This window comes from Callospermophilus lateralis, chromosome 2 (assembly GCF_048772815.1).
Source record: "Callospermophilus lateralis isolate mCalLat2 chromosome 2, mCalLat2.hap1, whole genome shotgun sequence".
NCBI classification, from domain to species: Eukaryota; Metazoa; Chordata; class Mammalia; order Rodentia; family Sciuridae; genus Callospermophilus; species Callospermophilus lateralis.
In genome coordinates this window covers 197,754,631-197,769,170 of record NC_135306.1, presented here as the reverse complement: position 1 = coordinate 197,769,170, position 14,540 = coordinate 197,754,631, and the positions used below count along the sequence as shown (strand labels likewise).

Genomic DNA, 14,540 nt, shown 5'->3' with positions numbered 1-14,540 from the left:
CCTTGAGTATAAAATGAGGATAATATCTAGCGCCAAGAATATGAAAATTAAGATACACATAAAGGCTTTTAAACCATGTATAGTGGTATAGTATAAACTATATTATCTATCCTGTCCCCAAAAAACATTCCATGGCTCACCATTATCCAATAATAGCAACCCAATGAAGTGTCTACAACGTGAGAGTCACTTTGGGCTCATTACCTCTAACTTTTAAAACACCACCATTTTACAGATAAGGAAATCAAAGCTCAGTTAAGCAAAGAAAATTGCCAGAGTTCATCTGGCTAAGAAATGACCTCTACATCAATCTGACTCCATAGCTGAGGCTCTTTGAATCACCTTACAATACAGTTAGGATAAAGGTCAAATACCTTGTTGCTTTCAAAGTACCATATTTATTCATTTAATACATTAAAATAATCTGGGCTGGGAGTAGAGACACATACCTGTAATCCCAGGAACTCAGGAGGCTGAGGCAGAAGGATTCCAGGTCAGCCTCAGCAACTTAGCAAGAACCTGTCTCAAAATAAAATATTTTAAAAATGACAAGGGATGTAGCTCAGTGGTACAGCACTGGGTTCAGTCCCCAGTACCACAAACACACACATTAAAGTAATACTTATCAACCATAATCTAATCTTGCTTATCTAACCTGGAATTTCACTTCTCCTCAGCATGAAGTGCCCATTTAATCAGGCTGATCTAGTCATTTTTTTACCCCAGCATATTTGATATACAGTCTTAAAGATCCTCATACTTGGTAGCCAAGACCAAACAAGCATTCAGCACTTGATTGATGGGTTTTAAACAAACTAGAATGGGAAATAAATACATTATCACAAAGATAATGAACAGCCTTCAAGTCTCATTATCTAAGAATCTTCTCCCATTGCTTTATTGTATCTTCTACCTCTGCTCTCCACAGCAAGTTCAAAAGCCAAAGATGATTGTCAGAGGAAAATAATTTGCACAAGAAATGTTTGATGATCCCCTTGGTTCCAGATCTGAGCTCTATTTTAGAATGTTCTGTGATTTTCTAGAGGTGGATTGGTCTTGTTTTCTCCACCACATCACTGCTCACAACTTACAATTATTTTGTCTTCCTTTCTATTTTGCTTTCATTTGTGTGTTTCTGTCTTCCCCACCAAAAGATAAGCTCCATGAAAGCATGAACAGTGTTTTTCTTGTTCATGAAACATTCCCAGAGCTTAGCCTTATATTTCATACATAGCAACAGTGGAAAGAGTGAATGGTCTCTGCTTAGTAGTTACAGTATTCAGGACAAGCCATTTAACATGAAAGAATGTTTGTGGAAAACATTAAAAATAGAATTATATAAACAAAAAAAACTCAATGGTGAAAAAAGATGTTAAAATTTATCTGAAACAGCTATCTCCAAATAAAGCATCACAATCACTAATACTAGTAGATAAAGTTATTTATGCTCAGTTCATTGAAAATAGACTAGTTCTACTTGGGTTAATTTGAATACCTACAGTGAGTCAGGCACTCTTCTGAAATGTAAGATAAGAAGGACAAGTTTCCTATTCCCATAAAGCTTACTTTCTAAAGATAAAAAAGATTAATAAGGTAAGGGCTGGGGATGTAGCTCAGTGGTAAAGTGCATGCTTAGCAATGCTTAAGGTCCTGGGATCAATCCCCAGCATCAAAAGATTATCTTATTTATTTATTTATCTAATAAGATAATGTTAGATGCAGCACTATATACATTTAAAACAGATTGATAAAAGTAACTTGTAGCATGCTCTAGATTGGATGTCAGAAACAAACTCTGGAAAGGTGATACTTAAGTTGAAATCTAAATAGTAAGAAGCAGCCAGCTCTGAGAAGGTACAGGCAGTCTTTATTCTTAATACCAAAGCCCTAAGGTGTGGGCTGAAACATACTGGACCCAACAGAAGGTGCTGGAAATAAGGATGGAGGGAGAGGTTGAGAATCAGAATACGAAGGGTTATGTGGGTCAGAGAAAGGAGTTTGGGCTTTTATTCTTAGAGGAAAGCTTGACTGTGGGGTGGTTAAATAGAAAGACGTGATCTAAATCCCATTTTGAAAAGATCTTGTAAATGGACTTATACAACAAATTAATTAAAGAGGAAGCAAGTGTAAAAGCAAGATTAGTTTGAAGGCAATTGTATCTGTCAAGTTACAGTAACAGAGATTTATATTAGAATAGCATAAAAATGGAGAGAAATTAATGGCTTGAAAATATGTTTTTGACACAAGAGCTATTTTTTGTTTGTTTCTTTCTGTTTCTCTTTTGTTTATACACATAAAACATTATATTCAGTGCTCTTCTTTTGTTTTAGGTATTGGGATTGAAACCAGGAGTGCTTTACCATGACACTACATCCCTAAGCCCTTTTATTTTTCATTTTGAAACAGGGTCTCTCTAAGTTGCTTAGGACCTCACTAAGTTGCTGAGGCTGGCCTCGATTTTGCAGTCATCCTTCCTCCTTCTCTGGAGTCTCTAGGATTAACAGACATTTGCCACTATGCCAGGTTTCAATGCTCAAAAGTTTAACTTCCCCACCCACAACCAGCATCACATACAAAGATAGAAAAATAAGATACAATAAAATGGTGAAAGATTAGGAAAGAACTGAGGGGGAGTGGTGGGTATTTACAAAAGAAATGGGCCCCAGGGGCAGGGAGGGCAGATAGCTCTGTGGTAGAGTGCATGATGCTTAGTGTGTAAAAGGCCTGGGTTTGATCCCCAAAACCAAAAAAAAAAAAAAATTTAAATTATCAATATACAGCACAATGTTATGTAATGACGATTCTAGTTCTAAAATAGACTTAAAATTATAAATTTCAAGAAGAAATGAAAATAATCAACTTCAAAAAAAAAAAAAAAACACTAGCAATTTATACAAATAAAAACAAAATATTTTTACTCCTGTCTACCCTCTGGTGGCTACACATCCAAAATTCATCATTTTTGTTTTGTTTTGTTTCTCTTTCTCTTCGAAGTCTTTCATTTCTGAAGCCCTGGGATAGCCACTTATCATTCCCTTTAGAAATTCTTAACACAAATAGGGTATTAGATTAAAAACAAACTAGTGATTCCTCTTCTTTAAAATAAATTTCATCCTGATGCAAATAATGAGATACAATATTTTCCTTATACCTCCACAAAATTGTCTATCCTGGTAGTACACCTGTTCAATTAAATCTTGATTCTTCAGCAACACATGCCATAAATAAATATTACTTTTTTTTTTTTTAACATGGTACTGGGGATTGAACCCAGGGCCATAAATAAGTATTGTTCTGCCTTCACTCTTTTGTTTTCCTCACTTGCTTGCAAGCAAGTAAAATCCGTCCTCCTTCGGCTGAGTTTTATATCCTTTCAGAAACTGCTTCCTCTTCAAAATATGACAACTACAACTGAAAATGTCTTCTGTTCCTTGTTCCTTTTTTCATTTTAAGAACGGAAGCTTCAAACCAGGAAAAATACTGGATGACTTGAAAATGCACTCCTCATTATTTCAGCCAAATACCTTAAATGGGGTTTTTTTGTTTGTTTTTGTTTTGTTGTGCTGAGGTTGGAACCCAGAGCCTCTCACAAGCTGGGTAAGCCCTGTACACTGAGCTACACTTCCAACACTCAAATCCTTTTAGAAAATGTGTTAGATACCAATGAAGACATATTTGAGAGCACTGTATGACTCACCCCTCTTTTTGTCATTTTGCAGGTTCTCCTCTTCTTAAGCAACTTCCTTTCTACCTCCAGCTGGCTTCAGCATTTTTTCTTTTTTTTTTTAATGTATTCAGCCATTTCGCCTAGGGCAAACGCAAGACATAACCGGGACATCTACCCAGGGGGCAGTAATGGAAGCCAGGGCCTGGGTCCTAATGCACAGGAAGGAAAGAACTGCTGTCTAGATTTATGCCGTGGGTTTGCATTCTTTGTAAACGTTTTACCTCGAGATCATTTAATTTAATATCACTCCTGAAACAAGTCGTTTCCCAAGAGAAGTTGTGCTAAATAAATCGTCTGTGGAAGGGCACAGGAGACCACTGGGGGGCGGGGGTGGACGTCTACAATTCTGTGGGTCAACAGTTGTCTGAGATTCGGGGTCGGAGTGGAATCAAGGGAGAAAGTGAATTCAGAAACTAGCGCGGGGAGCTTGTTCCAGAACCCCTCTGGCCTCAGAAGATACCTAGATTCCAGACATGGGGTGCGAGTGGAGACACCAGCCAGAGACCCACAGGTGGAGGAAGGCATACAAATGGAGATAAATTGATGGCTTTGAAGATATGCTTCAGACACACGTGCTGTTGGTTCTTCCCGTTTCTCTTTTGTGTATACACATGTTGTCCTCCAACCTCCCTGGCCCTCTGTCTCACTGCTCATCGAGTGCCAAGGGACAAGGGGGGTCCCCTAAGAATCCCTCCCTGGCGGGCCCTTCCGCCTACCTCTCGCAGCCCAGCCATCTTCCTTCAGCCCTCAAGTCGCTCGAGACTTAGCCTCCCGCCTAAAGCTCCGCTCCTTCTCTGATTGGTTCTCCCGGGGGCCTTCGGCCAATGGGGATGACGTATTCAGGCAGACGTAGGCCAAGAGCTGGGAGGAGGAAGGACGTCGGGGGCCCCACGAGGAAGCGTGCGCGAGGGCAGCGGCGCGCGCAGTGTTGTGGCGCGGGCCGCGTGGACTCAGGCCCTGGCTGTCACCACTGCCCAGTGCATGTGGGTGCCAGGATCAGCAGCACCACGAGGGCACCAAGGGAGTGACTGCAAAGCCCGTGTGGTCGGAGGTGGCGGTGAGGGCCAGCCCTGAATCCAGGCCGCCGGAATCCCCACGCTCCATTCCCAGAAACCTTCGCGCCAAGAGGTCTCTCAAAGGAGTTGGGCCGGGGCGCCCAGAGTGTGAGGGGCGCCCAGCTTTGCAGGGCCTTCCCTTACGCCCTGCTTTCTCCTTCAACCCTAGTTCCCTCGCTTCTGGACGAAGAAGGGAATCGCTCAGGCCGTTGGCCCACGTGCGCTGTGCTGCTTTGCTCAAACTGTTGGCAGGAGGCTAGACATTGGTAGGAAGCAAGGCAGGCTGGACAGAGGACCCAAGCTGAGACAGCACGTCAGGAACAAATCCTACTGCAGAACCATTCCAGGTTGGGTTCAGGGGCAAGGGCAGGCATTGGTGTTTTGGAAAGCTTTCTTGGGGCCCTTGCAACAGCTGCCCTCCTCCACCCATGGTTCTCTGTCTGGGATGGAAATTGAGCCCACCCTTTCTTAATTTATTTTCCCACTTTTCTTTCCTGATAGTTTTGACGTGAACAATTCGAACCCTCAGTGCCACCTGACTGAAAACTTCATGCCAGGACAAGAACACAGCTCTGCAGTCAGTGAGTGTGGGTGTTTCAATGCAAAGCAAAACAAAACTTGAAATGTTAATAGGCGTGAAGTCAGAATATCAAGTTTGGTTGGGAGAGGTAGAATGCTTACCTATCCTTGCTCCATTGTTAGCCAGGTAATTAACCAAACAGACAAACCTAAGGCCACATTTTTTTCAACTTCCAGGGTCAATCAGGCTCACTTTGGCCTAGTACATTTAAACCAAGAGAGGCAATGTCTTCCCACTCAGAGTCTTCTCTTTATTGTGCACCCTCTGCTGGTTAGTGTGATAGCACAGAGAAAAGAAGATGCATACAACTTCCTACAGAAAGTTCTATACCCATTATTATTTCTTTAAAAGTGTTAAATTGAGGATTATAACCATGGAACCTAGGGGATGAAGTGCTCAGGAAGAGTGGGTCTCAGCAGTAATACTAATGAAGAAGATTGAAAAACAATAATATCCATTTGGGGGATAATAGTTATTTTGTGCCATGCCCACATTGTGCTAAGCAGTTTTACCTGTGTTGACTCATTTAATTTTTAAAACAGTCCCACAAGGTAAGTATTGTTGTTATTCCCATTCCTTGGATGAGAATGTGAGACTGAGAAGTCAAGTCACCTGTGTGAGATTATACAGCTATGCTACTAACAGAGCCAAAATTCAAACCTAGCCTTATCTCTGAGCTCCCACATATAACAACTATGATGATATTATTTACTTATGATACTATCGATGGAACCCAGGGTGCTTTTCTTCTGAGCTACATCCTCAGACCTTTTTATTTTTTATTTTGAGGCTGGGTCTCTTAAATTGCTGAGGCTGGCCTTGAACCTGTGATTTTCCTGCCTCGGCCTTTCCAGTTGCTGGGATAACAGGCATGCACCACCATGTCAGGCACCAAGAGTATCTCAAGAGAGAATTTCAAGCCAGGCTTAGTGGCACATGCCTGAAATCCCAGGACTTGAGAGGTCGAGGCAGGAGGATCAGTTTCAAGACCAGCCTTGGAAATTTAATGAGCTCCTCAGCAACTTACAAAGACTCTGCTTCAAAGTGGAGAATATAAAGGACTGCAGATGTAGCTTAGTGATAAAGCACCCCTGGGTTCAATCCCCACTATTGAAAAAGAGAGAAAGTTACCCTTAGCACAACTTCCAGGGTTAATGTTTCCCCAGTTCATACTATACTTCTTTAAAAAAAAAAAAAAAAATTTATTTATTTTTGGTACCAGGATTGAACCCAGGGGCACTTAACCACTGAGCCACATCCCAGCCGCCCCCTCCCCATTTTTTTTTTTTTTTCTTTTTAAATTTAGAGTCAGGTCTTGCTGAGTTGCTTAGGGCCTCCCTAAGTTGCTGAGCTTTGAACTTGTGATCTTCCTGCCTCAGCCTCCCAAGCTGCTGGGATTACAGGTGTGTGTCATCACACCCTGATCAAAATTTCCCTGTCATTTCAAAAACAAAAAATATTAGGTATAACCATACCTCTGAAATGAATTATCTCACTTACAGGAATCTGATCCGTGAAAACCTAGGTTCATTAGGTACTACCAACATGTGCTCTCCTGCCAGTTCCAAAATCTTATACAGGAACCCTCGATTTCTCCGGTTAGCATTTCTGCAGCTTCATCAACAGCAGCAGAGTGGTGTGTTTTGTGATGTCCTTCTGCAGGCAGAAGGTAAGACTGGTAGGAACTCAGCTAGAAATTTACCATAGAATAAATAAAATGAGTTTATTGGCCAGGGGTGAAGGAAAAAAAGAATATTACCTCCTAGTAAACTATTTGGTAAACAGATTTAAAAAAAAAAAAAAGCTGTATGTTTCTGGGACAGTTAGCTTTCAGGAGTGAAATTGTGACTATTTTTTTCTCTCCTAAAAAATGAAACTAATTATAAAGTTTTGGAAACATCAAAATTCCTTAAGATATGGATATCAGGCTGGAGATGGAGCTCAATGGTAGAGTACTTGCTTCCATGTATAGGATTTGATCTCTGGCACTGGAAAAAAAAAATGGATATTATCCTTCCTGGTGATTCGAGGCTGAGCAAGAACATCAAAAGTTCAAGGCCAACTTGATCAACTTAGGGAGACCAGAGATATAGTTCAGTGGTAATGCTCTGGGTTTAATCCCCAGTACCAAAAATAAAAATAAAGGATTGTAGTTGGCTCTGTAATTCTAGCTACTTAGGAAGCTGAGTAGGTCGGCATCTGAGCAAGTCCCTGCCTCAAAATAAAAAGTAGGAAATGTAGTAGAGCATCCCTGGTTTCAAACTCCAGTATGCCAAAAAAATGTATGTGCTATTCAAGTGAGGAAGAACATAGTTTGTAGCCAGATTCTGGGTTTTAATCTTGTCCTTTCTAATTACTGTAATTGTGGGGATGTTACCAAAGTATGCCTCGGTTTACTCATCTACAATACCAGTAGCTACATCACAGGGTGTGGTGAATAAATGGATTAATACTGGTAAAACCCTTAGAAGAATGCCTGGTGGCACATAATGACTCCAGAAGGTTATTTAAAATTGATATTTGATTAGATATATGTAGAAAGATTAGATTCAAATGACTGAGGCAAGAGGATGAATGGGATACTTTATTTTGGTGTTGAAATTGGGAGGTTTGGGGTGGCAAAATTTCCTTTCCTTGGAAGGTTGCATTGGAGTTACTTGTGAGGCATCCATGTAGACATGCCAGCTATGATGTTTGGTATCACAGGAAAGGTATCTAGATAGTGATAGGGCTTTGGGGGTCATCAGCAAGGCTTTGGTAACTAAAGACATGGGATAGCCTGACTGATATGCCTGGAAATTGCCCATAAAATGAGAAGGTAGCTCAGAAGAGACCACTCCCTAGTAGGCAGCAGCAAGAGCTCAGGAAAATTGAAGCCTGATTGTTTGCCTCTAAACCTACTGTTAGACCACATGCTGTTCCTACAAAATTCTGTGAGCTCTCATGTGTCAATACTATTTATTCAACAAGTATTTGATCTACTTTGTGGCAAGCAGTGATATAAGCCCTGTTTTGTGGCAAATAATGGTTATACATCAGTGAACAGGATGGATATGGCCCCTGTCCTCACAGCTTACAGTGTAATGGAGATGGCTAATTCCAATTCAGGTAGGTAAGTGCAGTGATCGTTGTGGAGTACCTTTCTGTGCCTAGGAGCACCAAACCCATACTTGTGGATTGAAAGGCTTGCTTTCTTGGGGTGGGTGGCAGTACTAGGGATTGAACCCAAGAGTGAAGAGTGTTCTTCCACTGAGCTACTCCCCAGCCTATTTTATTTTTTGAGTCACTCATCAAGTTGTCTAGGCAGGCCTTAAATTTAACAATCCTCCTGCCTCAAACTCCCAAATTGCTGGGATTACAGGTATGCACCACTACACCCAGCTGGAGAAAGACTTTTTTTGTTTCATTAATATTTTTTGTGTTGATAGGCCTTTATTTTATTCATTTATTTATATGCAATGCTGAGAATTGAACCCAGTGCCTCACACATGTGAGGCAAGTGTTCTGCCACTGAGCCACAACCCCAGCCCCTAGAGGAAGACTTTTTGAATGAATTTTTGTAGGCTAGATTTTGGATTATTAAAAAATAAGCTAACTGATAGAGAGGTATGGCAGAAGATTCCAGGCAAGCAGAAGGAACAAATTTCTCCTTTTATTTGAATTTCCGTGGGGAAAAAACTATGAGAAGGGGCAATACATTTGGGTCGTTAGTCTATGCTTAGTCCATGAACATGCAAGTCTACATGACAGTCTGTGTTTTTCTCCAGGTGAGGCAGTTCCAGCCCACTGCTGCATTCTGTCAGCCTGCAGCCCCTTCTTCACAGAACGCCTGGAACGGGAAAGGCCAATTCAGGGTCGGAAGGTGGTGCTGGAACTGGGGGGACTGAAAATCAGGACACTTAGAAAGTTGGTGGACTTCCTGTATACCTCAGAGATGGAAGTATCTCGAGAAGAAGCCCAGGACGTGCTTTCTGCTGCGCGGCAGCTCCGTGTGTCTGAGCTAGAATCTCTTCAGTTAGAGGGTGGAAAGTTAGTGAAGGCCCCTCAGGGCCGAAGACTGAACCGAGAGTGCTTACAACCACCAAGTGCTGTACCAATCTCTGCCAGAGTGGTGGCACCCACACGTCGCCCACGAACTCCACTGCCTGTTACTCAGACTCCTTGTCCCCTTGGGGCAGTTAGGTTGAAGTCTTTGGGGAAAGAGGAAGGTCCCCAGGAAAAGGGCAACCGACCAAATACTGAGAACTTGTCAGGCACTCTTCTGCTCAAGAGGAAGGCTAGAGCCTGCCTGACTCCCCAAGAGAAAAGCTCTTCTCCTTCAAGCCACAGTCAGGGACTTAAGGAAAACAAGGATGACTCTGTCCTTGGTCCTACAGCAGTTTCCCCACCCAGCTTGTACCCCGCTGTGGATGAGCGATTGTTGCCCAGAAAGATCAGGCTAAGTCGCTCAAAGCCATCTCCTGATGTCTGTACATCAAAGCCTAGCATTTTAAGTGGGTCCAGCACAGTGCCCACAGCCCCTGGCCGGCGTCTTTGGCGGCAGAGAACTATAAATAAAGAAGCACCAGAGGACAAACAGAAGCCAGGAAGAGCTAGTCCTCTACAGAACACCCCAAGCCCATCTGGTCTTGGGAAGGCAGGTGGGAGTAAGAAGCAGAGCCCTGAAGTCAGAGCACCCAACTCAGACTCTGCAGAGGAAGGGCAGATTGGGAGAGTAAAACTTCGGAAGATTGTAAACGGGACCTGCTGGGAGGTGGTACAGGAGCCTCCCCTCAAAAATTCTCAAGATAGCCCCCAGATCCCAGATCCCACGAGAGACTTAGAACCTCCAGGGGCTCAGCTATCCTCAATTAATGAGCAGGAAATGCCATCTACTAGAATAGAACTCTGTCAGGACTCTCCAGTCTCTAGGCTACAAGACATTCTGCTCTCTGCTAGCCACTCCCCGGGCCACTCTGTGGTGAAGTCAGAGTTTGGGTCTAGTCCAGAGCTGGTAGGGAAGGAACCCATGATGAATATTGACTGCAGAGAGCCATATGCATTTGATACAGCTCTGCTCAGGCAGCCCTGTGAAGCTGAGGAATACCGAATCACAAGTGCTGCAGCCACCAGTGAGCTGGAAGAGATCCTTGATTTTATGCTCTGTGGCTCAGACATTGAGCCACCTGTTGGGTCGTTGGAGAGTCCTGAGGTTGAGGGCTGCAGAACCCCTAGTTATCACCTGACAGAAACAGGAAAGAACTGGATTGAAGGGGAAGAATGGTGTTTACCAGACATGGAACTCTGGCCCAGAGAGCTCACAGGATTGGAAAAGGAACCTGTTAGTGAGAACAAAGAGCCAATTGAGCCCTTTAGTCCCCTTGTCATGCCTTCTGAGAACAAAGAGCCAATTGAGCCCTTTAGCCCCCTTGTTATGCCCTCTGAGGTGAGTGAAGGAGGAGTGCTTTCAGTGGGAGACTCTTGGACTCCACATCTTGAAATTACCAACTCCCAGCCACTGGATGGTCAGGGAGACAAACTTCTCCATATTGACTCCCCTGACCCTCCCCAAAGATCTTACAGGGACCTCTCTCCTCCATGCTCAAACTGGGCAGAGACTGAACTAGATGTGTCCCTAACCTTGGATGAGGAATTATACCCTGCTCCAGAGGCCAGCAAGGAGGCATTTGATAACTCTGAGTTGCTGGGCCCACTTCCTGACAGCTCTGAAGATGAGGAAATTGATGTGGTGGACTGGACAGCAGAGGGGAGGCTGGGGCCTGCTAGTGTTCCCTCTGTGTGGCCTGATCCTTCCTCAGAGTCAGAAACAGAGGTAGATATACTAACGTAGTAGAGAGGGGAGGGGAGGTTAGGGGCCCTGGGAGGGTGGAAAGTGTTGGCTAGTAAAAGGCTCATTTATTGGCAGAAACTAGCACATGCCTTCTCCTCTTAGTGTAAGAGGTAGGTCTACCCTGACTCTTTGTAGGTTCCCCCTCCCCTCCCCAGGCCTTGGGGACCAGGCAGAAGTTTAGTAGTATCATAGGTAGAAAATTATGAACTTGAACTATCTTATTTCTTTGTAATCTACTTTCCAGTTAGTGACAAGTGAAACAATAAACTTTGTGGTCCCCAACTCTAGTGGGTCATAGGTAACAGCCAAGAACCAGGTCTCTCAGTTCACAAGGCACTGAGTCTGCAAATTCAGGGAAAGCTCTGAGGTGGGGTTTTGTTTTACTTTGAGCCTCTCAAAATTTAAAAAGGGTTGGAGTTATTACTCAGTAGCAGAGCACAATGTGCCCAACAAGTAAGAGGCCCTGGATTTGATCCCCAATACCATAGAGTAAAAAGAGGAAAATATCCCAAAAGATGTGAAACTATGTTAGGCAAAACATTAAGTGGGTGGGAATGATAGGACACTTCCAGCATCTTATATTTGTGGGGCTTGTTCATTGCCAGTATGTGAAGTCTAGGTAAAAACTCCACAGGGACAGAAAGATGTACTTCCATCACTTCTAAGAAGTGAATTGAAAAAGATAGTTGCTTTTTAAAGAAATAAATTATTTACTTTGCTCCCATAGTTTTTATAAGTGTTTCACATGTTATACCAGAGACTCTTACAAGTTCCAGGCCAATTGGTGACCTTGGGCAATGAAAAATAAGGACCACCAATCCCACAGCTGGCTTTGTCCATCATCATTAAATTTTACTCTTAGATACTTTATTTAACCTTTTATTAAACAAACCAAATTCAAATATTTTTGCAATGCCTTACTAGAGGGTTGCCTCGTCTGTATCATCATTTCTGGAGTGGAAGAAATGGCTTCAGGTACATGACTGAAGTTTAGTCATGTCCCATCATAAATGCTCCAACACCACCAGAGACAGCTGCAATAATGAGAAGGGAAATGTTAGAGAAGGGATCCAGCACCAAAGACTAAGGAAGACCTCTCCCTCCATCACTTTATTAAATTTTGGTATTGGGGATTAAACCCTGGGAGGCTTTACCACTGACAACATCCCCAGCCCTTTATTTTTTGAGATAAGGACTCGCTGAGACTGGTCTTAAACTTGTAATCCTCCTGCTTTGGCCTCCTAAAGTCCCTGGAATTACAGGCATGCCATCCCTGCCCCCACCACCACCACCTAGGAGCTCAAGGATTGTATCCTTCCCTCAAAGCTCACTCAACATACAAGTGCCTGACAAGATGCCAAAGCATTGAATGAAACATTATGGACAGACAAAAATCCACCTAACCAGGACGAACAGTGTTGTAATGCAGTGTTTAATACATAAGACATGGGGGGGGCAAAATAACCCTAGAAAAGTGTAGGGGCAGGTACAGCAATGTGCCAGTAAAGAAGGAAAATCATTAACCCACACAAAAACCCATGTTAAAAATTTTAACTCTGGGAAGCAGTAAGATTTACAACTGGTTCAAAGAATTAAAATAGCCACCAGGAATGAGGAAATAAATTTTCAAGCAAAAGCAACACTGGATCATACCCCCAGGGCCACAATCAACCGGAAGTATACAAATTACGCTTCTATAAAGAATCATTAATGTTACCATTAGTGTTTTATAATTTGGCGTAAAGGGACTTAAATGAAAATGAAAACGATTGGCAAAAGGCACACCCTGTAGGAAATCACTCTTTTAGATCCTGTGTGGAATAAATTATAATAGTATGGGCTCCTCTGCAAGAAGCTACCCAAGATTAATTCCCTCTCCATTTCAAACCTCAGCATGAGGACTTCTGCCCAAATCGCCCTAGGAAAGGTACTTCTTCAACTCTTCCACCACTTCTTGAGGTTCGGGGAATTTGAGTTTGCGTGGGGGTCCCTTCTTAATCCCGGTCCAGAGCTCGGCACCTGGGAATAAGTCGAAATTACTTTGGAATCCACGAGCATCTCTAAAGTCAACAGCTGGCCGCGGTTTCCAAAACTAGTGCTTCTTAGCTTTAGACCCAGGCCCCTCTCCTCCCAGGCCTCAGCCCGCACTCACTGCTGCCGTCCCGGCGCAGCAGGGTCACCTCGAAGCTGCCCCTCCGGGGCTTGGAAGGATTTACTTTCACGGGAAGCTCCGGAGCCTCCAGGCGCAGCGCCTGGCTCAGGGCCGCGGCGTTGCGCCCGTAGACGCGTCAGCTAGTGCTAGGGAGAGACGGGGAGATCAGACTGCGGCCCCGCTGCAACGCCAGCCATTCTTCCCGCCGCCGCCCGCGCCTCCCAGGGCGCTCACCAATGCTCAATGACGACCGCCTCCTCCACTTTTTCCTTGCCGTTCTCCAGTTTCTCCCGCTTCTCCGACGTGGAGACCGCAGCGGCCTCGGCCTTCCGTTTCCTCCCGCGAGGAGCCATGGCGCCTGGAATCCGGCCGCCCGCCGAGCCGACTGAGGATGCTGGGGCGGAAGGGAGAATACAGTGAAGATGCCACGACTGAGATAGCACCAGGGAGGAGGGCAGTCAGACCCCGAATCACCCGGTTTAACCCAGAACTTCCGCTCACGAAACAAAAACTCCCCGGGAGAGTGGAAAACGGGGCCTGCAGCGCGCACGTGGCCGGGAGGCGGGACCTTCGAGCCCAGCCACTCCGCCTACCAGAAGGGGGAGGTACTGCGAGAACCAGGCCCTACCATTAAGCGTTATGGGTGGAGGGGACCAGGTAAGGCCGGCATCCCGGGAGGCGGGGACTCGAGTCTGGAAGCAAGCTTCATATCCCACCCACACAGAGGTTTAGGTACCTATGCGTTGCACTAAATGCTATGCTTTATGATGCTCCCCAAATTCCTCCCTGGGAAGCACGGACCAATCCAAAACTAAGTTCACAAAGCATCCCCCTCTGGTTAGCACTTTAGATTACAGAAATCGGTCATCCCCAACCATCATCAATCCTGGGAATTGATGCCCAGCATTTGGTGAAACACAATATGCCCTTTCATATTACGTGGTCTTGTCCAGCATGGTGGCATTCACCTGTAATCCATTACTTGGGAGGTGGAAGGAGGAGGATCAGGATCGAAAATTCAAGGCAAATCTGGGCAACTCAGACCCTGTCTCAAAATAAAAATATAGGACTGGAGATGTAGCTGAATGGTAATGGACCCAGGGGTTCAATCCCCAGTACTGATAGCATGCTAGGTAAACTCCCACTGATCCACTTTCCTAGCCCTGCCTAGCTTTTCTAACACAAGAGAAACACAC

At 44.2% G+C, this 14,540-nt stretch overlaps 2 protein-coding genes across 5 annotated transcripts; one reads left to right on the top strand and one right to left on the bottom strand.

The window, feature by feature from the left end:
- The first annotated feature begins 8,409 nt into the window (after window positions 1–8,409).
- Window positions 8,410–11,192, top strand: Btbd18 (BTB domain containing 18). Its single transcript, XM_076842885.1, has 2 exons — window positions 8,410–8,470; window positions 9,130–11,192. The coding sequence occupies exons 1-2, from the start codon at window positions 8,410–8,412 to the stop codon at window positions 11,190–11,192; spliced, it is 2,124 nt and encodes a 707-aa protein (XP_076699000.1).
- Selenoh (selenoprotein H) lies at window positions 9,056–14,457 on the bottom strand. 4 transcript variants are annotated; one of them, XR_013090429.1, is made up of 6 exons: window positions 13,579–14,111; window positions 13,345–13,490; window positions 13,081–13,211; window positions 12,114–12,226; window positions 9,290–9,371; window positions 9,056–9,191 (listed from the first exon to the last, which is right to left on the bottom strand). XR_013090429.1 is itself a non-coding variant. In XM_076847267.1 (5 exons), exons 2-4 carry the CDS (start codon window positions 13,695–13,697, stop codon window positions 13,111–13,113), a joined length of 366 nt encoding a protein of 121 aa, XP_076703382.1. In that variant the 5' UTR covers window positions 13,698–13,738; window positions 14,313–14,457; the 3' UTR covers window positions 12,056–12,226; window positions 13,081–13,110. The 4 variants fall into 4 exon arrangements, 2 of the variants coding, with proteins under 2 accessions (XP_076703382.1, XP_076703381.1); XR_013090430.1 differs by lacking the exon at window positions 9,290–9,371; XM_076847267.1 differs by lacking the exons at window positions 9,056–9,191; window positions 9,290–9,371 and adding an exon at window positions 14,313–14,457 and having other exon boundaries at window positions 12,056–12,226; window positions 13,579–13,738.
- Between the last annotated feature and the right edge of the window lie 83 nt (window positions 14,458–14,540).